This window comes from Salvelinus namaycush, chromosome 13 (genome assembly GCF_016432855.1).
Source record: "Salvelinus namaycush isolate Seneca chromosome 13, SaNama_1.0, whole genome shotgun sequence".
NCBI classification, from domain to species: domain Eukaryota; kingdom Metazoa; phylum Chordata; class Actinopteri; order Salmoniformes; family Salmonidae; genus Salvelinus; species Salvelinus namaycush.
In genome coordinates, this window is record NC_052319.1 from 3,403,969 (window position 1) to 3,426,239 (window position 22,271).

The 22,271-nt window shown below is 41.0% G+C and overlaps 1 protein-coding gene across 2 annotated transcripts; it reads left to right on the plus strand.

Moving 5' to 3' along the window:
• Nucleotides 1–465: 465 nt before the first annotated feature.
• LOC120058182 (regulator of nonsense transcripts 3A-like) lies at nucleotides 466–22,062 on the plus strand. Of its 2 annotated transcripts, none has more exons than XM_039006664.1 (11): nucleotides 466–637; nucleotides 2,398–2,504; nucleotides 2,841–2,947; nucleotides 5,746–5,844; nucleotides 6,311–6,421; nucleotides 6,501–6,556; nucleotides 9,591–9,749; nucleotides 11,745–11,878; nucleotides 13,061–13,358; nucleotides 17,124–17,216; nucleotides 20,318–22,062. In XM_039006664.1, exons 1-11 carry the CDS (start codon nucleotides 497–499, stop codon nucleotides 20,483–20,485), a joined length of 1,473 nt encoding a protein of 490 aa, XP_038862592.1. In that variant the 5' UTR covers nucleotides 466–496; the 3' UTR covers nucleotides 20,486–22,062. The 2 variants fall into 2 exon arrangements, with proteins under 2 accessions (XP_038862592.1, XP_038862593.1); XM_039006665.1 differs by having other exon boundaries at nucleotides 17,139–17,216.
• The last annotated feature ends 209 nt before the right edge of the window (nucleotides 22,063–22,271 follow it).

Here is a 22,271-nt window from a genome sequence, read left to right on the forward strand (position 1 = left end):
CACTGAGGTCCACGAGGAATCAAAATTCTCTTTTTACTTTCTTAAAGAACTTCAAGTTTGGGGAATGTTGATTTCCCTTATGGATGTCACTGATGTTATCGTTTATTGCCAAGAATATCCCGGGAAAGAACACAGTATTTCTTAAAACATCTTATTAAGATGCAGTAGACCTACTTCCTCACACATCCCACCAGCGACCAGCCTACTAACATAATATTGTCCTATTCGCAGCTCAGACCTGCAAAGACTGTTTATAACATGTGAATACTAAATAAATCAATAAACTATAGAAGTCGCACTTATTGTATATTAAAAACGTATTTTTTTTTATAGACAAACTGATAAATGAGAAGTGCGCACGACATAAACAACACAGCAGCACAAGCTCTTGCGGAGAGCGTCCTTGCTGAGGCATTGAAGAATCGCGGTACTTGGTTTAGAACTCTCGCGAGGGGACATAGTGACTTCCACAGGAGAGGAAGAGAGATGGAGAGAGATGAGGTCTGAAAAGGACCAAATGCCCGGAGGCAGGGAGAAAAGTATCGTCGAGATACAATTTAGAGACATTCCGAGGGAACAGGACGCCGTCTTTGTCAACTCAAAGCAGAAAGAAGAGAAGAAGGAGGTATTTACTAAGGTAGGCAGAGCGCTGTGATGGCGTGTTTGTTATTGCAGTCGGCCGCAGATGTGAACGAGGCAACATAATCGGCACCACAGGCAGCGAACGCGAGAGGTATGCTAAGATACAATTTATGCTTGATCCGAAAATGTTGTCGGTTCTCCTTATGGAGGGTGTGACGCATTTACGGAGCCTCCGGAAGGCACGCAGAGGCCAAATTGAGCTCTCTGTCTGTACTGCATCGCCATGCGCCTACCACATTTTCTAACGATCTGCATTAGGCGCATGCAATATATGTCAACAACAACATACACTACATGACCAAAAGTATGTTGACACCTGCTGTTGAACAGTTCATTCCAAAATCATTCATATTGAGTTGTTCCCCCCTTTGCTGCTATAACAGCCTCCACTCTTCTGGGAAGGCTTTCCACTAAATGTTGGAACATTGCTGCGGGGACTTGCTTCCATTTAGCCACAAGAGCATTAGTGAGGTCGGGCACTGATGTTGGGCGATTAGGCCTGGCTCGCAGACGGCTTACCAATTTAATCACAAAAGTGTTTGATGGGGTTGAGGTCAGGGCTCTGTGCAGGCCAGTCAAGTTCTTCCTCACCGATCTCGACAAACCATTTCTATATGGACATCACTTTGTTCATGGGGGCATTGTCATGCTGAACCAGGAAAGGGCCTTCCCCAAACTTTTGCCACAAAGTTGGAAGCACAGAATCATCTAGAATATAACTGGAAATAAGGGGCCTAGCCCAACCATGAAATACAGCCCCAGACCATTTTTCCTCCTCCACCAGACTTTACAGTTGGCACTATGCGTTCGGGCAGGTAGCCTTCTCCTGGTATCTGCCAAACCCATATTCGTCCATCGGACTGCCAGATGGTAAAGCGTTGTTCATCACTCCATAGTCAAATTTCTGCCCTGGAAATGCGTTCTAACTGATTTACTGGAAAGGTGCCATCTGATGACAGTGCCACGTTGAAAGTCACTGAGCTCTTTAGTAAGGCCATAATTCTGCCAATGTTTGTCTATGGAGATTGCATGGCTGTGTGCTTGATTTTATACACCTGTCAGCAACGAGTGTGGCTGAAATAGCCGATTCCACTAATTTGAAGAGGTGTCCACATACTTTTGTGTATATATAGTGTATCTGATGTAGTAGGCCACAGGTGTCAAACTCATTCCACGGGGGGGGGGGGCGAGTGTCTGCGGGTTTTCGCTCCTCCCTTGTACTTGATTGATGAATTAACATCACTAATTAGTTAGGAACTCCCCACACCTGGTTGTCTAGGGCTTTATTGAAAGGAAAAACCAAAAACCTGCAGACACTAGGCCCTCCGTGGAATGAGTTTGACACCCCTGTAGTAGGCCTATGTTTGAACAAAGTAATATGTCTGTTTGCTGTACTATCGTATGCATGTCACGCTACTGTAGCTTATGCTATGTTGATAAAGTGGCAAAGGTATAGGCGGTGCACTTCTGCCACAAGAATGCCTAGAACACATTGCTCAATTCAATGAACATAAATACCCACCTGTAAACAAGCACATGCTTGTGTATTATAGACTATATTTAGGTCTACCTGTCAAGGCAATGGAAATTGTCTATAACTAGATATGAAAAGACACACAGTACGAATTCAACGATTAAGAGTAAATTCCATCCAACTATTAACGTGACCATGAATGTCTTTGGTGTCTTGCCAATTCTAGTGTAATTTCAACCCACTATTTTGTGTTTGTGCATGTATGTCCTTCTCGGTTCCAGGTAGTAATAAGGCGACTTCCACCCAACCTGTCCAAGGACCAGCTGGAAGAACAGCTCAGTCCTCTTCCATCCTTTGACTACTTTGAGTTCTTCCCTGCAGATCAAAGGTGAATATTTGGTAGGATACTCCATGTGTTGGGACAGGGTGCCTGCACAGGTCAGTGTTTTTCTCAGATCTGCATCGGGTGATGCCAACATCATGATATTGACATTACCCACAGATATTAAACAATTGGCTTCACCAAACCTTGGTTTGTGGATGAATTCTAAATGATCTTGCCAAAACAAAGCTAAAACACTAGCACAGCAATCTAATCATTTGTTTACCACCTAAAATCAGGGTGTATCAGAGAATATGTCATCATCACCCTTTTAACTCCACATTTTAGATAGGCTGCTCTTGATGGAATGGCTTTCTAAAACAACCTCTTAATTCCACGCAGCCTCTACCCACACTTGTACTCCAGAGCTTACATCAACTTCAAAAACCCAGAGGACATCCTGCTCTTCAGAGACCGCTTTGATGGCTATGTTTTCATTGATAACAAAGGTATATTTATTATGTACACTACCGTTCAAAAGTTTGGGGTCACTTAGAAATGTCCATGTTTTTGAAAGAAAAGCTAAAAAATGTTGTCCATTTTAAAATAACAACAAATTGATCAGAAATACAGTGTAGACATTGTTAATGTTGTAAATGACTATTGTAGCTGAAAATGGCTGTTTTTTTATGGAATATCTACATAGGCTTACAGAGGCCCATTATCAGCAACCATCACTCCTGTGTTCCAATGGCACGTTGTGTTAGCGATTCCAAGTTTATAATTTTAAAAGGCTAATTGATCATTAGAAAACCCTTTTGCAATTATGTTAGCACAGCTGAAAAATTTAAAGAAGGAATAAAACTGTCCCTCTTTAGACTAGTTGAGTATCTGGAGCATCAGATACTCCAGAAATGTCCAGAAACAAAGACCTTTCTATTGAAACTCATCATTCTATTCTTGTTCTGAGAAATGGCGACTCTGGGATGCTGGCCTTTTAGGCAGAGTTGCAAAGAAAAAGCCATATCTCAGATTGGCCAATAAAAAGAAAAGGTTAAGATGGGCAAAAGAACACAGACACTGGACAGAGGAACTCTGCCTAGAAGGCCAGCATCCCGGAGACGCCTCTTCACTGTTGACGTTGAGACTGGTGTTTTGCGGGTACTATTTAATGAAGCTGCCAGTTGAGGACTTGTGAGGCGTCTGTTTCTCAAACTAGACACTCTAACGTACTTGTCCTTTTGCTCAGTTGTGCACTGGGGCCTGCCACTCTTCTTCCTATTCTGGAGATTCTCCATCGATCTTGCTTTTTAGTGCAGGTCTAGGCTTAATCTGTGTCGGGGAAACCTATCCTAAATATTTCCTATTACCAATGTGTTAGTGCTTAGTAGTTAGTGTTTACACAATGTTTTTGAGCAGATAGTCCTTTGGGTAGAAGTACGGTGCCTTTGGAAAGTATTCGGAACCCTTGACTTTTCCACATTTTGTTATGTTTACAGCCTTATTCTAAAATGTATTACATAAAAATAATTTCTCAGCAATCTACGCACAATATCCCATAATGACAAAGTGAAAACAGGTTTTTAGAATGTTTTGCTAATTTATGTAAAATATAAAACAGATACCTTATTTACAAAAGTATTCAGACCATTCGCTGTAAGACTCGAAATTGAGCTCAGGTCAATCATGTTTCCTTTCATCATCCTTTAGATGTTTCTATGACTTTATTGGACTCCACCTGTGGTAAATTCAATTGATTGGACATGATTTGAAAAAGGCACACACCTGTCAATGTAAGGTCCCACAGTTGACAGTGCATGTCAGAGAAAAAAACCAAGCCATGAGGTCGAAGGAATTGTTCGTAGAGCTCCGAGATATGATTGTGTCGAGGCACAGAACTGAGAAAGGGTACCAAAACATTTCTGCAGCATTGAAAGTCCCCAAGAACACAGTGGCCTCCAACATTCTTAAAAGGAAGAAGTTTGTAACCACCAGGACTGGCTGCCCCAAACTGAGCAATTGGGGGAGAAGGGCCTTGGTCAGGGACGTGTACAAGAACCTATGGTCACTCTGACAGAGCTCTAGAGTTCATCTGTGGAGATGGGAGAACCTTCCAGAAGGACAGCCATCTCTGCAGCACTCCACAAATCAGGCCTTTATGGTAGAGTGGCCAGACGGAAGCCACTCCTCAGTAAAAGGCACATGACAGCCCACTTGGAGTTTGCCAAAAAAGCACCTAATGACTCTCAGACCATGAGAAACAAGATTCTCTGGTCTGATGAAACCAAACTTGAACTCTTTGGCCTGATTGCCAAGCATCACGTCTGCAGGAAACCTTGCACCATCCCTATCGTGAAGCATGGCGGTGGCTGCATCATGCTGTGGGGATGTTTTTCAGCGGCAGGGACTGGGAGACAAGTCAGGATCGAGGCAAAGATGAACAGAGCAAAGTACAGAGATCCTTGATGAAAACCTGCTCCAGAGTGCTCATGTCATCAGACTTTGGCGAAGGTTCACCTTCCAACAGGACAACGCCCCTAAGTACACAGCCAAGACAATGCAGGAGTGGCTTCGTGACATGTCTCTGAATGTCCTTGAGTGGCCCTGCCAGAGCCCGGACTTGAACCCGATCAAACATCTCTGGAGAGACCTGAAAATAGCTGTGCAGCAACACTCCCCATCCAACCTGACAGAGCTTGAGAGGCTCTGCAGAGAAGAATGGGAGAAACTCTCCAAAAACAGGTGTGCCAAGCTTATAGTGTCATACCCAAGAAGACTCAAGGCTGTAATCACTGCCAAAGGTGCTTCAACAAAGTGCTGAGTAAAGGGTCTGAATACTGATGTAAATGTGACATTTAAAAAAAAAAAAATATTTTTTATTTTTTACAAATTGGTAAACATTTCTAAACCTGGTTTTACTTTGTCATTATGGGGTTTTGTGTGTAGATTGAGAGGGGGAAAAAAACAATTTGATCAATTTTAGAATAAGGCTGTAACCTAACAAAATGTGGAAAAAGTCAAGCGGTCTGAATACTTTCCGAAGGCACTGTAAATAGTGGGTAGAAGTATAGTGCTGCTGGATATATATAATGCAATTAAACACATCCTCAATGGTCAACGTTAAGTGTTTTCTTGTGATGCTTCTTGTTTTTTTTGTGGTGCTTTATTGTCTGTGTGTGTGTGTGTGTGGGCTCTTATTTGTCATGAGACAGGAGGGTTTCACAACCCCAGATGCCATGGTAATGGTTTGATCATTGTGTCAGGTGTTGTCTAATGATGGTCTGTCTCCATGTCAATATTTGCTCAGGCCAGGAGTACCCAGCTGTGGTAGAGTTTGCACCCTTTCAGAAAGTATCCAAGAAGAAACTCAAAAAGAAAGATGCCAAAGCTGGAAGCATTGAGGAAGGTGGGTGCTGGACCTGTGTCTTTTTTTTAATAGAAACTATCCAGACATATAGCCTGGATGCCTGATTGTTTCTGCGTTCAATGTCAAAACATGTTGGGACTGGCAAACACAGACTGGAACCCATGCTACCCTTTACATTTATAGTATATGGGTTTTCAGCCCCCTCATTGTATTTTATGCATTTATCCAGCATCTGATTAATAACACAAATAAAAAAATCTGGGATGTAGTGAAGGATAAACGCACACAAAGGCAGATAACAAAGCTTTCTATTTTCTGAATAGAGATACACACCTATTACACCAAATGAGCGTATTCAGCAATGATAACATTACCGCCTGTCATCTGAAGCTTTAACCCTATATTTTACCCCCCTTTTCTCTTTACCACCACATCCTTGGTAACAATGTGACGACTGGACCTCATCCCTCTCCTTGACTCATCCTAATCCTTCTCCCCCCCGCAGACCCGGAGTACTGTCGCTTTCTGGAGAACTACTCCTGTGATGAGGAGAAGTCCATGGCCAACCCTGAAACCCTGCTGGGAGAGATAGAGGCCAAGACGAGGGAACTCATAGGTACTAGGATCAAGCAGTCAACCAATAAGTCCGGCATTCGATCAATCTGACTTTGCATTATATGTGATTTTCATTTCAGCCAAAAGAACAACACCTCTTCTGGAGTACATCAAGAATAAGAAACTTGAGAAGCAGGTAAGAGTACTGTGACAGTGGAAAATAACGTGTTTATAGTTGTCCTTTGTGGACTCTTATCCAGATATGCAGTGGTTCCTCAATTAAAAGTTGCGTTATACTTCGACGAAGCCAATTTATGCTTGATCTGAAAATGTGGTCGGAGGCGCCGTATGAATGGTGTGACGCAATTACGGGGTCTCCGGAGTCATAGAGAGGCCAAATTGAGCTCCGTACCACATCGCTGTGCACCTCTCAAATTGTGTAACAATACGGAGGGCTCTGTGTAGCTCCGCATTGACATAATTGGTTGACGGTAGGTGAGGGCGGTAGGTCCTGTACAAACTCACTTCCTTGACAATTAATAGTGTTCTGTATTATGTTATGTTTTATGTGGACGTCAGAAAGAGTAGCTGATGCTTTTGCAGCGGCTAATGGTGATCCTAATAAATACCAAAACTTCCAAAAGTATGTTTGCTCTGACTTCTGCAGAGGCCACATCGCAGTAAATGCTGTGTGGCCAATGCAGACGTCGGATTGACCATGCAGCGCCTTTTACAGTGCTTGCCGTTAATGCTTCTTTTAAGATCACCATGACATGCAATTTGTGAATACACTTCATGATTAGAATTGAATTATATATTTCATTGTAGACCTATAGGAGGAAAAAAAGGAAGATCAAGCAAGCTGAGTCCCAATATGGACAGAATATTGTATGAAATATTTGGATGGTTATAGGCCGAAATCTGATTGTTTCTATTGAAATGTGACTCGTTCCATTATATCCTGGCCTTTATTTACGATAATTTTAGTTGTAGCCGGTTCTCCTATTCACAGCACTGTTATGGGTTTTGACTGACAGCCATTATAAACTTCAGCACTGTGTGACAAGAAGCCCCTATCTCTCCCGCTAATTGGAATACTTTTGGATATTTGTTGTGTAAATGAGGGAGGGATATTCTGTAAATCGAAATGCCACCAGATGTTTGTTTCTATTGTTGTTATCTATTCGGTAACATTCCATAAATCTATTCATTCAGAAGGTCAAAATCAATAGGCACACTGTGCTCGCTCCTATCCTCGCTCAGATGACGGACCGCAGCATTTAACAGTAGCCTAAACTGTGGCACAAATTGGGGTTTTAACACCTTGCCGAGTTATTGGTGGCGTGAATGTTTCTGTCCGAGAGTCTCTCCTCTCGCACTATAGAGTCTTGCAAAAATACAGCTTCGTAGTGATTTACCATGAATAAAAATAAAGAGCTATCTCATCAGCCCAAAAATCATTTGGCATGTGGTCCTGGAGTTGAGCGAGGAAAAAAGAAAAAGGATACTTGTGCCTTACATTATATAAACAAGGAGTGGGTGCTTGTGGAGAGGGAGCTATTGATCATGGAGTGGGACAGTTCCCAGCACAAAACTGCAGATAACAGCTATTGTGAAAGAGGGATGTTGTTGATGTCCTCTATCGCTTCAAAGAGGTCACACTCGCTGTTGAGGCAGGCAAACGGCCTACTCTTCACCTGGTAATTGTGTTGTTCCAAAGGGCAAAGTGTCACCTACAGCTGGATAGGCCTACAGTATATCTAACTTTTTTTTTTTTAATCAACTGAAAACATTCATCCATAATTCTACCAAGCCTACAAGCGTTTTGGCTCGAGAAGACTTTTTGGCTCGAGAAGACGTTTTGGCTCGAGAAACTTACAATGCAGTAAATACATTGATCATCTCAGCAACATTTTACCCATGGTCATGGAGTGGAAGTGCAACTTAAATTTAGTTCAAATGCAGTTGAAATAAACATCTGCATTTTAAAACATACTTTTTTAAATCATTATTTTATTGACATTAAGATGTTGATGAACAAATACTGTAGATCAGGGGTGTTAAACTCATTCCATGGAGGGCCTAGTGTCTGCAGGTTTTAGATTTTTCCTTTCAATTAAGACTTAGACAACCATGTGAGGTGAATTCTTTACTAATTAGTGACCTTAATTCATCAAATCAAAGGGAGCCTTGACTAAGTAAACAATAAATAAACCGCAACATGTTGGCTAAAGGAATTGCATTCACGAGTACATGCAAATGTTTTTAATCTTAGAACAGATAAAACATTCTTTATAAATGATTTTTGTATTTCTTGTGTTTACACTGTTCCAAATGGTAAAAAAGATTGTTCACCTGTTTGATACAAGTCCCTAAAAATAGAAATCAACTCGGCGTCAAGGGTCTATTGATATACTATGACAATGCATTTCAAAATAACAGAATAGCATGTTTTGAGTTTTCTTTACCCGTGCTTAGTAGCCGAGGCTATATGGCTGCACCACCAATTTATTAATTTAGGAGTCATCACTCGCGTATTTTCAGTCAACACATCAACACATATATTTTAAGATGATAATGGAATATAACATTACATTTTTGTTTGTCTTACAATAAAAGCATTACAGTGTAACAAGAGTTATAGTAAGTAATAGGCTACAGTCCACTTACAGCTTCTTCTGACAAGGTAGAAACAAAAAAAATACATGTCTTTTTCTGGGTGTGCACGCGGGACAGAGGAAGAGCAATTCTTATCCATTTTTTATTTCACCTTTAACTGCCTACCAGGGAACTGTGGGTTAATTGCCTTGTTCAGAACTACAGATTTTTACCTTGTCGGCTCGGGATTTGATCCAGCAGCCTTTTAGTTACTGGCCCAATGCTCTAACCACTAGGCTACCTGCCACCCTAAATGCAATCACCCTCTTCTTCTTCATCATTCAGTTTATTCAAATTCAATTGTGAATTCAAGAGGCAATTATCAGTTTCTATGACCCATTCATCAACGCACATCATTCAGATAGAAGAGAGACACATTGGCACCTAGGTACCAGTGCTTTACTCCCAACCCAGAAGCATAATCAGTGTTCTAGCTCCCCCTTGCGGTGATGCAAAGTACCACACTATACCACAATCTACCTCAGTGCTCTGCAGCATAAACTCAACACTTTTTAATTTAGGAACCACTGTAGATTAACTCTCACTACGAGATGCCATTTTTCCCCCTGCAGAGGATAAGAGAGGAAAAGAGAGAGGAGCGTCGACGCAGGGAGATGGAGAAGAAACGCCAGAGGGAGGAAGAGAAAAGGAAGCGGCGGGAGGAGGAGAGACGCAAACGCAAGGAGGCGGATAAACTGAAGAAGCTGTCGGAGAAGGAGATCAAGATTAAGGTGGTCACTGATTCTGTTGAAACTAAGTTCAAATCAACGAACATTTTGAGTAGTATATGCACATTCACTGAATTCAAGCGTTTAGGAAGCCCTTTGTATGCTGGGTTTTGTTAGTCTTAAGTTTTAGTTAGTTCGTAAACTTGGGACCTAGAGTTAAAGCTGCAATCAGCAGTAAAAATAATAACAAATCGCCGTCCCAGCCTGTTTCGGTAAAAAACTGAGGGATGGGGCTGGAGAAATGTAATCACTCTCAAATTCATAGTGCTAAGGATGACCAAAATTTGAGTTTTAGCCATATTTTGAGGCTATATAGTGTTTGTGTACATTTACTTTGTTTACAAACATTAGAGTAAAACAAACATATACAGTTGAAGTTGGAAGTTTACATAGACTTAGGTTGGAGTCATTGACACTTGTTTTTCAACCACTCCACAAATTTCTTGTTAACAAACTATACTTTTGGCAAGTCGGTTAGGACATCTACTTTGTGCGTGACACAAGTAATTTTTCCAACAATTGTTTACAGACAGATTATTTCACTTATAATTCACTGTGTCACAATTCCAGTGGGTTAGAAGTTTACATACAATAAGTTGACTGCCTTTAAACAGCTTGGAAAATTCTAGAAAATTATGTCATGGCTTTAGAAGCTTCTGATAAGCTAATTGACATCATTTGAGTCAATTGGAGGTGTACCTGTGGATGTATTTCAAGGCCTACCTTCAAACTCAGTGCCTCTTTGCTTGACATCATGGGAAAATCAAAAGAAATCTGCCAAGACCTCAGGAAAAAAAATTGTAGACCTCCACAAGTCTGGTTCATCCTTGGGAGCAATTTCTAAATGCCTGAAAGTTACCACGTTCATCTGTACAAACAATAGTACGCAAGTATAAACACCATGGGACCACGCAGCCATCATACCGCTCAGGAAGGAGACGCGTTCTGTCTCCTAGAGATGAATGTACTTTGGTGAGATATGTGCAAATCAAACCTAGAACAACAGCAAAGGACCTTGTGAAGATGCTAGAGGAAACAGGTACAAAAGTATCTATATTCACAGTAAAACGAGTCCTATATCGACATAACCTTAGTGGCCAGTCAGCAAGGAAGAAGCCACTGCTCCAAAACCGCCATAAAAAAGGCAGATTGCGGTGCAGGAGGGACTGGTGCACTTCACAAAATAGATGGCATCATGAAGGAGGAAAATTATGTGGATATATTGAAGCAACATCGCAAGACATCAGTCAGGAAGTTAAAGCTTGGTTGCAAATGGGTCTTCCAAATGAACAATGACCCCAAACATACTTCCAAAGTTGTTCCAAATGGCGTAAGGACAACAAAGTCAAGGTATTAGAGTGGCACAAAGCCCTGACCTCAATCCTATAGAAAATTTGTGGGCAGAACTGAAAAAGTGTGTGCGAACAAGGAGGCCTACATACCTGACTCAGTTACACCAGCTCTGTCAGGAGGAATGGGCCAAAAAGCTTGTGGAAGGCTACCTGAAACGTTTGACCCAAATAAAACATTTTAAAAGCATTGCTACCAAATACTAATTGAGTGAATGTGAACTTCTGACCCACTGGGGATGTGATGAAAGAAATAATAGCTGCAATAAATCCTTCTTTCTACTATTATTCTGACATTTCACATTCTTAAAATAAAGTGGTGATCGTAACTGACGTAAGACAGGGAATTTCTACTAGGATTAAATGTCAGGAATTGTGAAAAACTGAGTTCATATGTACTTGGCTAAGGTGTATGTAAACTTCCGACTTCAACTGTATTTTGGGTTCTGATTGGGTGGAAGAGTTGAATTCAGCTCATGAGGCATTTTTTAATAGATTCTTCAAGAATCAAATATAATTTATAAGTCAAAAAATGTATGTAGCAACTGGCCATTCAAGGATTAAAGAAAGAATAGATAGTTAGTGACTGTGTTTTGCTAATAACTGTTAGTAGTTTTTGGGTAGTAAGTGTGTTTTGGGCTTGCCTCAGCTCCTAAAGAAGAGTGACCGGGACGATGACATGGACTCTGACAGGCTCAAGGACAAAGGGGACAGTGGGGATATGGAGAGGGCCAAGTGGGACAAACCCAGTGGACAAATGAAGTTCAAGGAAGCCAAGGACAAGTAAGTACCTTTTTTTTAAGTGAACTATTCATGTAGATAACTGTTTATTTTTTTATTTTTTTTCAAGATGCTTTGTTTTTCTCAGTTCTGACAAACCAAAATTGGAGTTAGCTAGTGGTGGGATGTTTTCTATGCCTTAAGCCCTTTTCTCACCAACTGCATAGCAATCTTTTCATCCGAATTCACCCAAAATTACAAATTCAGATTTTGAAGCACTAAACCATTCACACAAAGTCTGATGCATATTTCCTTCCACTTTTCCAAACCATTCGTATAATATCACCAATGCTGCTGTGGTCATTCTCAGTACTAATTTGCTGTTCATAGTAACTAGAGAGGATGCAGTAATGAGACAAATAATACACTACTGGAAAAACCAATATGCGACTGAAAATATTAGGGATAGGCTTTTCATCTATAGGATGGATCATGACTCAATATGATATTATTGGCTACGTTTCATTCAGTGGCACATTTTAATAAGAGAGGAAACGCAAAACTGGCACCTGTCATCATTTCTCACACATACAGTATGCTGACCATCATGATGCTTGCTGCCTACAGTTTTCTTTCTATCTGATTAAAGAGATGAAGTCCAGACAGGCTAGGTCTATTTTATTAAACTATGTGAATGGACATAAAGAATTAACGAACTCATAGCCTACACGCACACCCACTCACCCACCTAAAAGGACCTATCAATCAAAGCCTCCTGCAGCGCATCTTACTCAGACACAGAAGCAAATCACATTTCTCCATTAACTTCAAAATCATTTCTGTTGGATATCAAAAACTAGTCTACGTTATAGAAAGTGCTCAATCATTAAAATTGATGAAGAAAGTCTGTACGGGAGTTGCAGCGATGAGAAAGGACTGTAACAACTACCAATTGGATACCACAAAATTGGGGAGAAAAAAGGGGTGAAAAATACAACAAAACCCCCCCAAAAAAGATGTGCTCGTATAAAAAAAAATTGTCCGAATCAAGGACTTGGTTAGAAAGAGCCTTTTACTTTGAGCGAAACTTCCTTATCACAGTGGGATGCCAACTTTGGCCATGACCCACCTACAACCTTACCTTTACAAAACAAATGTTTCTATTCAGGGCCAAGGTCTTAAACTGATACCACAACCCTCCAGTGTGATAACCATTCTAACTGTTCTTCCCTTTCCTGCCACTAGGGGTCAGATGGAGAGCGATAAGGGAGAACATGGCCGCAGGCAGAGAGACAAAGACCACAGAGGAAGAGACGAGGAGAGGAAACGACAGCGCCACCACTATGAGTTTGACAAGTTCATACGGCGCAAGGAGGAGACAAAGTGGGGTAAAGGCTACTGCCAGGACCGGGCCAAGAAAAATGGCGACCACCACGGCTCCTACTCCTACTGCCCCAGTATGGGCGACAAGGTGGGTAAGGAGGACAGGGAGGGCATTGGCGCTAGCAGGAAGGACCGCACCCGGAACAAGGTGAGCGACAAGGTGAGCAAGAGGTTCTGGTGTTGGGGTAGGTTCTTTTTGTGGTTCATTTTTATTGAAAGAACATTGGTAATGTACAGAAGGTTACGTTTTACATTACAGTGCCTTTATTACTGTGTAATTATTCCTGTACGTACACTGTAAAAACTATTGTTGCAAGGTTGGATTCGTTTGGACTTTTAAGTATTTTTAAGTTAACAAAGGTTGTTTTACATTCTTCTGATATATTCCGTTTTTTTTAACAATATAACCCCACCATACAGTGGTTTCTCCTTTAAAAGTTGTGAGCTTACACCGCGGGACTTAGAGGTACCCAGCGTCACAGCGTCATTGCTCCAGACCACCACAAGAGGGAGTTAGAGCACTCATTATGCATTTGGGTCCAAAGGTTTTTATATGACTAATCATATTGAGTGGTTCCAATGACGAATTTGACGCGGGCCACCTGTCCCTGGTGACTTCAGCAAAGATGGCTGACAAAACATTACTGGAAGCAAATGTATGTAGTTATAACATCATAACGAGTCAAGAATTTTTTTTACAATTGAGAGGAATATGTTAGTTAATGTAGAGACAAATGATTGTGAATATTTTTTTGTTATAAAGTTAATTTACAAAAATGGCTATTTAGCAAGTTTTTTTCCCCCCCCAGCCATATCCAATACCAGGTGTATCAAACTAATTCATTATAGCAAGCAGGGAGCAGGTTTTCGAACCCTCAACATTCTTGCCCGAAGTCCAGCATGCTATCGACTGTGCCCAAATGTATTCATTTGGGTTGGGGTCGATTGTGGCTAAAAACACTGTGTCAATTGGAATCTTTTACGTGGAAAGGGGAAAAAGTATTATTATTAGTTTTTCACAAGCATAGCAGGATGGGCTATTAGCTGAACAATAGACTATTCAACCTTTACTAAAGAATTGTCTAATAGCCAAGCTAGGTGTGAAACTCCCTCCTCCCCAGCTAACAAATCATTTTCAGGACTATCTAGAAAAAGCAGCGGAGATTCGCAATAGGTTTCTAAGAGGACGCTGTTCTCCACAATGTGTGGATGAAGCTCTTTAATTTTTTATTGGGGAAACCACGACAATGAACTGCTACAAAAAAGACCCGCTAAAGAACACTCTAATGTTCACAACTACATGTACTTTGAACACGCGGAAAGTGGGAGATGCGGTCAAGAAACACTGGCATGTTTTATTTATGCGATAAATTGGTCCACGCTAACTGCCAGCCACAAAAGAAAATCAGCCAAAATGTTTTGGGATTTTCACCCTCCAGACATTATTTCCCAAAGGTCTTAATTATGAAATGCCTATGTATGTAATGTTGTAAATTTGAACATGAATTATGCCCCTATTTCAGATTACTCGTTTTACTTACACTGGACCCAATGATTTATGAAAACTTGCTTGGTAGGTCGATGTCCTTATTGTGGTTTTACAGACGTGTTTAAGACGTTTTATGTACACACTTTATTTGAATATTTATGAAATGCATATTGTTAAATTTGGTAGCACTTATGTTTTTCCTTCGCCTCCAACCCCTTTCGATGTGTGGAACGGATGTGGGTGTGGCTAGGTCTACATCAGGGTGCTAATTTTAAAAAACTCATAAAAGCTCTGATGAAGGCTGTGAGGCCGATACGTAAAGCTTATTAATGATCAGTGATACGATCAAGAGCAGTGTGCGGGTTCCTTCTTTTTCCTCATCTTATCCGGCTGTTGCCATGCACCTGCAAAAAAGATAGCTCAGATGCGCGAGTGCCTTTTTGAATTTTGAATTTGACTTCACAAACAACAAGAGGGCTTAATTGGAGTCTATTTCTTCGGAGCCTAGACCTATATAAAATAACTTAACTGGCTGAGGTAGGCTGAGGCTTTATTAGGCCTACTTACAATTGCAACTGGTCAAAAATGTAGCATCCTACATAGAACAATCATTTAAAGAAAAAAAAGTCTGCACGTTCGAACTAAAACAATGTAACTAAAAATAAAGCGCACATTTGTAATTCCCAAACTCTAAAAGTAATTGAAAAGGTAGATACAAATGATGTATGACATTTTGGTTACAATAAAAAATGTAGCCCATCATGCAAATGATTCCTATTAGCAGGACAATATACTTTTTATAGCCCGGCTACTGTTGTGAAAATCCCTCAACTTGCAATGTATTCGATTAAGTACTCTAAAGTGTTACACGGAACCCAAACCGGCTGCGCGCGTGCGCTATCGTGCATAAATTTATTCCCCCCCCCCCCCACACCAAACGCGATCACAACACGCAGGTTAAAATATCAAAACAAACTCTGAACCAATGACATTAATTTGGGGACAGGTCGAAAAGCATTAAAAATGTATGGCAATTTAGCTAGCTAGCTTGCACTTGCTAGCTAATGTTAATTTGTCCTATTTAGCTAGCTTGCTGTTGCTAGCTAATTTGTCCTGGGATATAAACATTGAGTTTTTATTTTACCTGAAATGCACAAGGACCTCTACTTCGACAATTAATCCACACATAAAACGGCCAACCGAATCGTTTCTAGTCATCTCTCCTCCTTCCAGGCTTTTTCATCTTTGAACTTATATGGTGATCGCATGTAAACTTTCATTGTATTACCACGACAACCGGCAACAAAGTTCGTCTATCAGTCACCCACGTGGGTATAACCAATGAGGAGTTGGCACGTGGGTACCTGCTTCTATAAACCAATGAGGAGATGGGAGAGGCAGGACTTGCAGCGCGATCTGCGTCAGAAATAGGAACGACATCTATTTTAGCCCTTGGTGTCGCAGACGCTCGTTGGCGCACGCAAGCAGTGTGGGTGCAATAATTGAATAACATGGATTTCTATATTTATTTTGCGAGTAATTCTTTATGGATCCAACTAAATCAACATCTGCATTTTGAAATAGTTTTTGAAATAATTATTTTATTAACGAAATGTGTTTGTTTATTAGGCTACTGTGCAGTCTACAATACATACTGTAGTTAACATGGGACTCTTTCAAAATGCAGATGTTGATTTAGTTATGGATCCATAATGAATTACTATGGGAATAAATATCACTGATTTACAGAAATATTGGAACAAAGTTGTCTAATGAAGGCAAACAATTTAGAATCCTCCAATCCTGTAGCCTACTCCCAACCGTCATGTTGTACATCGCCGTATTTTCCATTCCATCCTAACGGAAACCCTGAGGGTTTTGTTTTTCGTTTTTCTCTGAATAGAAACACCATAATATTAATCAAATTAATTAAGCCAAATTTCTTAAAATCAATCCCATATTCTATGTTATTACAAAAAAGGTTTTAAATTCTCTGGTAATGCCAATATGGAATACTATCAAATGCTTCTCAAAGATGCCCTCTAGTGGTCAAACTAACATTAACTTGCAGTAACAGAAAAAATGGCTGAGAATTAAATGACATGCCACAGAATGCTGCGGCAGCACACAAGGTGTGCCACAGTACGACGCGACTTTTAAAGGAGGAACCACTGAACACATTTCCAGCTGCTTGTCACGCAGCATGTATACCCAAGTCTGTGTTTCGTCAGCTGCGAAGACCGTGTTATACTGTTACAGTGCAGTGGAGACATTTTTATTTCAATACAACTTTATTGTGCACGAGATGATGATTTACAGCATAAGATGATCGTATGTACTGTCATCCTACATCGTGTTGAAAACAGTGAAAATTACAGTACATATGCACTACACATAAGAATATTACATATCTACATGTTACTCCTATTGATCCAGGCTCGTGTCTCTCAGTCTGTGTTAGCCCATCAGGACAGAGGGACGTCCCAGTCAGAGGGGCCACACCAGATAGGAGGGGCTCTGCCAAACAAGGTACAGTCAGCTATCCTTTCCACTACCAGCTAAGGTACAGCTACAGCTAGGCTTTCTACATGGGGGAAGAGGGGGGGACAGGGTTTGCACTTTTGGGAGTAATTTATTCCGCCAGGCAAGCTCAATTAAAAGCAGATAAAGAAAGACAAAATACTTTTAAAACCCAGGTCTGATAGGTGGGGGCCAGGGGTTGGGGCATCTGCTAGTACAGCATCTAACATATCAACATCTAACAATATGCTTTTGATATAATTTGGAGAAAAAAATTATTAAACGTCTTCTCCAGAGCCACTGGAGCAATCGGCACCAAATTCGTTATATAGCATCTATGGATACACATCTTCAATATTTCCAAGACTAGCTGAAACAATATGGCCGCTATAAGCCAATGAGCTTGCATGAATATTTGTTCCTGTCCAACAGTACCACCATGCTGTCGAACTGAACCATACTTTACAGGTTAGCTAGATTCATATCCCTGAGCATTTATGCCAAATTGTATCACTCTGAGTCAAACAGATCAAGAGATATAAACATGCCCATTATAGCACCACTGTGTTGTCAATCTCAATGTGCTTGCATATTTTGAGTCTTGACAGTGTTAAGAACATGAATGTGTATTGGTCAGTAGCGACCATGTTGTTTGAGATGCTAACCTGGAACATATTGTGTTGAGAGACCTTGATCCATAGATGCTATATATTAAATTTATTCTAGATCGGTTCAGTGGTTCCGGAGTAGATGTCATTTAAGTGTTTTTCACAAAATTCAAAATGGCAGAAAATCCATTATGGTGGACCTTATGGGTTCATGAGGCAAATTTGTTCCTTGTGAGAAGAGGGACCTATGTACTGAATTATGGGATGAGTGGCGTGAACTTTTTAAAGGTTGCATTTTCACTCGCTTATTGTAGCGCCACCATGTGGCTAATGGCATTGCATCAGCGGGTGTGGCCCATGGCCATTTACCATCATGCAACTTTACTTCCTCCTAGGCCTTATTATCTCACGGGAATTATATATATTTTTTTCACAAAATTTGCAGAATTGGTATAATAATAATGACGAGAAGAAATACAAAATCGGTTTCACCAGCTTCACTGCTTGAACCCCTAATAATCAACAGCAACAAATTCAATAGGATCTCACCAGCTTAGGTGCTGAACCCCTAATAATAATCAACTCAGCAAAACATAACGTCCCTTTTTCAGGACCCTGTCTTTCAAAGATAAATCCAAATAACTTCACAGATCTTCATTTGTAAAGGTTTTAAACACTGTTTCCCATGCTTGTTCAATGAACCATAAACAATTAATGAACATGCACCTGTGGAACGATCGTTAAGACACTAACAGCTTACAGACGGTAGGCAATAAAGGTCACAGTTATGAAAACTTAGGACACTAAAGAGGCCTTTCTACTGACTCTGAAAAACACCAAAAGAAAGATGCCCAGGGTTCCCTGCTCATCTGCGTGAACGTGCCTTAGGCATGCTGCAAGGAGACATGAGGACTGCGATGTGGCCAGGGCAATAAATTGCCATGTCCGTACTGTGAGACGCCTAAGAAAGCGCTACAGGGAGACAGGACGGACAGCTGATCATCTTCGCAGTGGCAGACTGTAACAACACCTGCACAGGATTGGTACATCCGAACATCTGCGGGACAGGTACAGGATGGCAACAACAACAGCCTGAGTTACACCAGGAACGCACAGTCCCTCCATCAGTGCTCAGACTGTCCGCAATAGGCTGAGAGAGGCTGGACTGAGGGCTTGTAGGCCTGTTGTAAGGCAGGTCCTCACCAGACATCACGGCAACAACGTCGCCTATGGGTGCAAACCCACCATCGCTGGACCAGACAGGACTGGCAAAAGTGCTCTCCACTGACGAGTCACAGTTTTGTCTCACCAGGGGTGATGGTCGGATTCGCGCTTATTGTTGAAGGAATGAGCGTTTCACCGAGGCCTGTACGCCTCGATTTGGAGGTGGAGGGTCCGTCATGGTCTGGGGCGGTGTGTCACAGCATCATCGGACTGAGCTTGTTGTTATTGAAGGCAATCTCAACGCTGTGCGTTACAGGGAAGACATCCTCCTCCCTCATGTGGTACCCTTCCTGCAGGCTCATCCTGACATGACCCTCCAGCATGACAATGCCACCAGCCATACTTCTCGTTCTGTGCATGATTTCCTTTCCCCTCCAAGACATGAATGTCAGTGTTCTGCCATGGCCAGCGAAGAGCCCGGATCTCAATCCCATTGAGCATGTCTGGGACCTGTTGGATCGGAGGGTGAGGGCTAGGGCCATTCCCCTCAGAAATGTCCGGGAACATGCAGGTGCCTTGGTGGAAGAGTGGGGTAACATCTCACAGCAAGAACTGGCAAATCTGGTGCAGTCCATGAGGAGGAGATGCACTGCAGTACTCAATGCAGCTGGTGGCCACACCAGATTCTGACTGTTACTTTTGATTTTGACCCCCCCCCCGCCCCCTTGTTCAGGGACACATTATTCAATTTCTGTTAGTCACATGTCTGTGGAACTTGTTCAGTTTATGTATCAGTTGTTGAATCTTGTTATGTTCATACAAATATTTACACATGTTAAATTTGCTGAAAATAAATGCAGTTGTGAGAGAACGTTTCTTTTTTTGTTGAGTTTACATGGGACTTATTTAGAGCTTTTCAATTACCCAAAGTCGTTTAATTAATATATTAACATAGACACTCCCATTCTCAATGATAAAAATGTAGATCTTGAAAGAATAGTACAGAATAGGCACAGAACTCTGACACTATCAGAATCTTACAGTAAACTTCCATTAGACAGGTTTAATTTTCTTTCTGTCCTCTGTCAGAATGAACGTTATTCACTTACTGTAAATAGCCCTCTTATGGATGATTTCCCGGACAAAGATTAAGCCTAGTCCTGGATTAAAAGCACTCTCAATGTAGAATCTCCATTGAAATAGCTTTTTTTGTCCAGAACTAGGCTCAATATGTGGCCACGAAAATGACTCTGATAGTTTAGCAGCCATTTTGCGTTGTTGTTGTGAAACAGATTGTGTCGCTTTTCTCTCCCGTGTTCCTGCCTCCTCTCCATACAGGACCGACCGGCCATGCAGCTCTACCAGCCTGGCACTCGCAAATGCATGGGCTCAGCGAGCAAAGGTTACGAGCTCCCCATCGGCCAGTCGCCAGAACACGTTGCGATAGATCACTGCTATGAGGCCATTGCCATGGGAACAGGCTCGGAAAAGAGTAGTGAAGATTAGTCCAGTCCGTAGTCCGCTCCGTCGCTCTGATAGGCCTTTCACATTCTTTATGCGTATTGGGCTGCCAGATTGTAGGCTTGTGCATTACTAAACAACACGCATGCTCAAGGCTTTGGGGTTGATGGAGCTGCACTCACAGGTCACATCATTTGAACTTTCCGACACTTCTGCATCAAAACCTTTTGCGCAAATAATGTGAAAGGCTTGTAAGATTGGCCCGCCCTGACAGAAGGAGGAGGGTAACAAAAATCAAACATTCCCAGAACATAATGGAAACATTTTCATTGTGTTCCCATTTGGTTGTATACTGTACATCACAAGAGTATGTTCTCTAAGCATGATGGGACCGAAGTTATAGGAAGTTGTTTGTTTCTTGCCTGTGTGTTATTCCCATGTTGTGTCACCCTTGGGTACAATAGCACAATAATGACCTTCATTCATGATGCTTTTTTTTTTACCCTGTATGTACAGTTGTTTCATGACAGGATAGTTCATCTGTGGTGTTTAAACGTCTGGTACATTCACTCATTTCAGAAACCACTGCCTGATAACAGTTATTTATATATATATATGTTATAGTTATATTTTGTATATTCCACATGAGACATTGTGTCATTGTTTTAATGAGAGTGTACCTGAGGCAGCACATTATAAGCCAGTTTCCCGGACACAGATTACGCCTAGTCCTGGAATAAAAAGCATGGTCAACGGAGTAGCTTTTTAGTCCAGGGCTAAAATGTATCTGTGTCCTGTAAACTTCCCCTATGTGTCTGTCTACTAAGGAATATCTCATCAAGTGAGATCATATTTATAAGCCTTTTTAGTGATTCCATTTGACTGGGATGTTTTTCAAAGAAAGTCTATAGATTTTATCACAAAGAAAATATATGAAGTAGTGAGAATTATATTTAAGATATTCAAAATGTATTTGCAGTGTTGGATGTAGAACCTTTTAGAATATATTAAGCAAATAATTGTGTGTGCGTGTGTGTGTGTGTGTTTCAGCGTTTGAGTGTGTGATAGGAGACAGAGAGGAAAATGTTTAGGTTGTCAACAATATGCTTTGTCAATTGTTCCCTTGTATAATGTGACTTATGACAATTCTTACATCATCGTGTTTCTAGTTGTCATAGACAGTAGCTATTTGTGTTAGGAAACATAAGGTGATGTGAACTGTCTTATAAAAGCAGTATTTCACACTTGAGCCAAGAAGAACAATAATTATCCATCATGGATTTAGAGCCCAGAGTTTTTCCTGGTGAGGTTACATGATCAACTAAAACTTCTGCCACTTAAATGTCATGATGAAAAGGAGGCAAAATTACATTAAAGGTGCTGAGTTTGATGCTGTTGAAAGTCTACATTTTCTAAACTGTTTGCACGGTTTTCTACCAAGTTGTGAACTGTTGGATTCAGCTGATACCTGAACTGCAGTGTGTTATGTTAGATATGTGTAACATGCCTTAGATATTTTTTGCACATGACAGTAAAATCACATTCTGGTTAAGACACTTTCCTTCTGTTGTTTGTTTTCATGAAGAGATTTGAAAAAAAGTTAAATAAAACTATCCAATAGAGGTTTCCCTGTTCCTCGATTGAATTAATATTTTTTCTGTTTGAAAAAAAAGGATGTCCACTTCTTTATGGCTAAGAGTACACGTATAATATCCACTCAGTAATATCTTAATATTTCCATTACACTTTCTATGAATACCCTCTTCATGATGAGTACATTGTAATGCCTCATGGGCTATGCATACTGGCATTATGGTGCTCAACATAGGTG

What these genes read in the sequence shown, in the direction of transcription:
- LOC120058182 (XM_039006664.1), top strand. Translation starts at nt 497, where the DNA reads ATGAGGTCTGAAAAGGACCAAATGCCCGGAGGCAGGGAGAAAAGTATC. An exon ending in AGAAGGAGGTATTTACTAAG is followed by an intron (nt 638 to 2,397) that starts GTAGGCAGAGCG and finishes TCTCGGTTCCAG; the next exon opens with GTAGTAATAAGGCGACTTCC. An exon ending in TTCAAGGAAGCCAAGGACAA is followed by an intron (nt 11,879 to 13,060) that starts GTAAGTACCTTT and finishes TCCTGCCACTAG; the next exon opens with GGGTCAGATGGAGAGCGATA.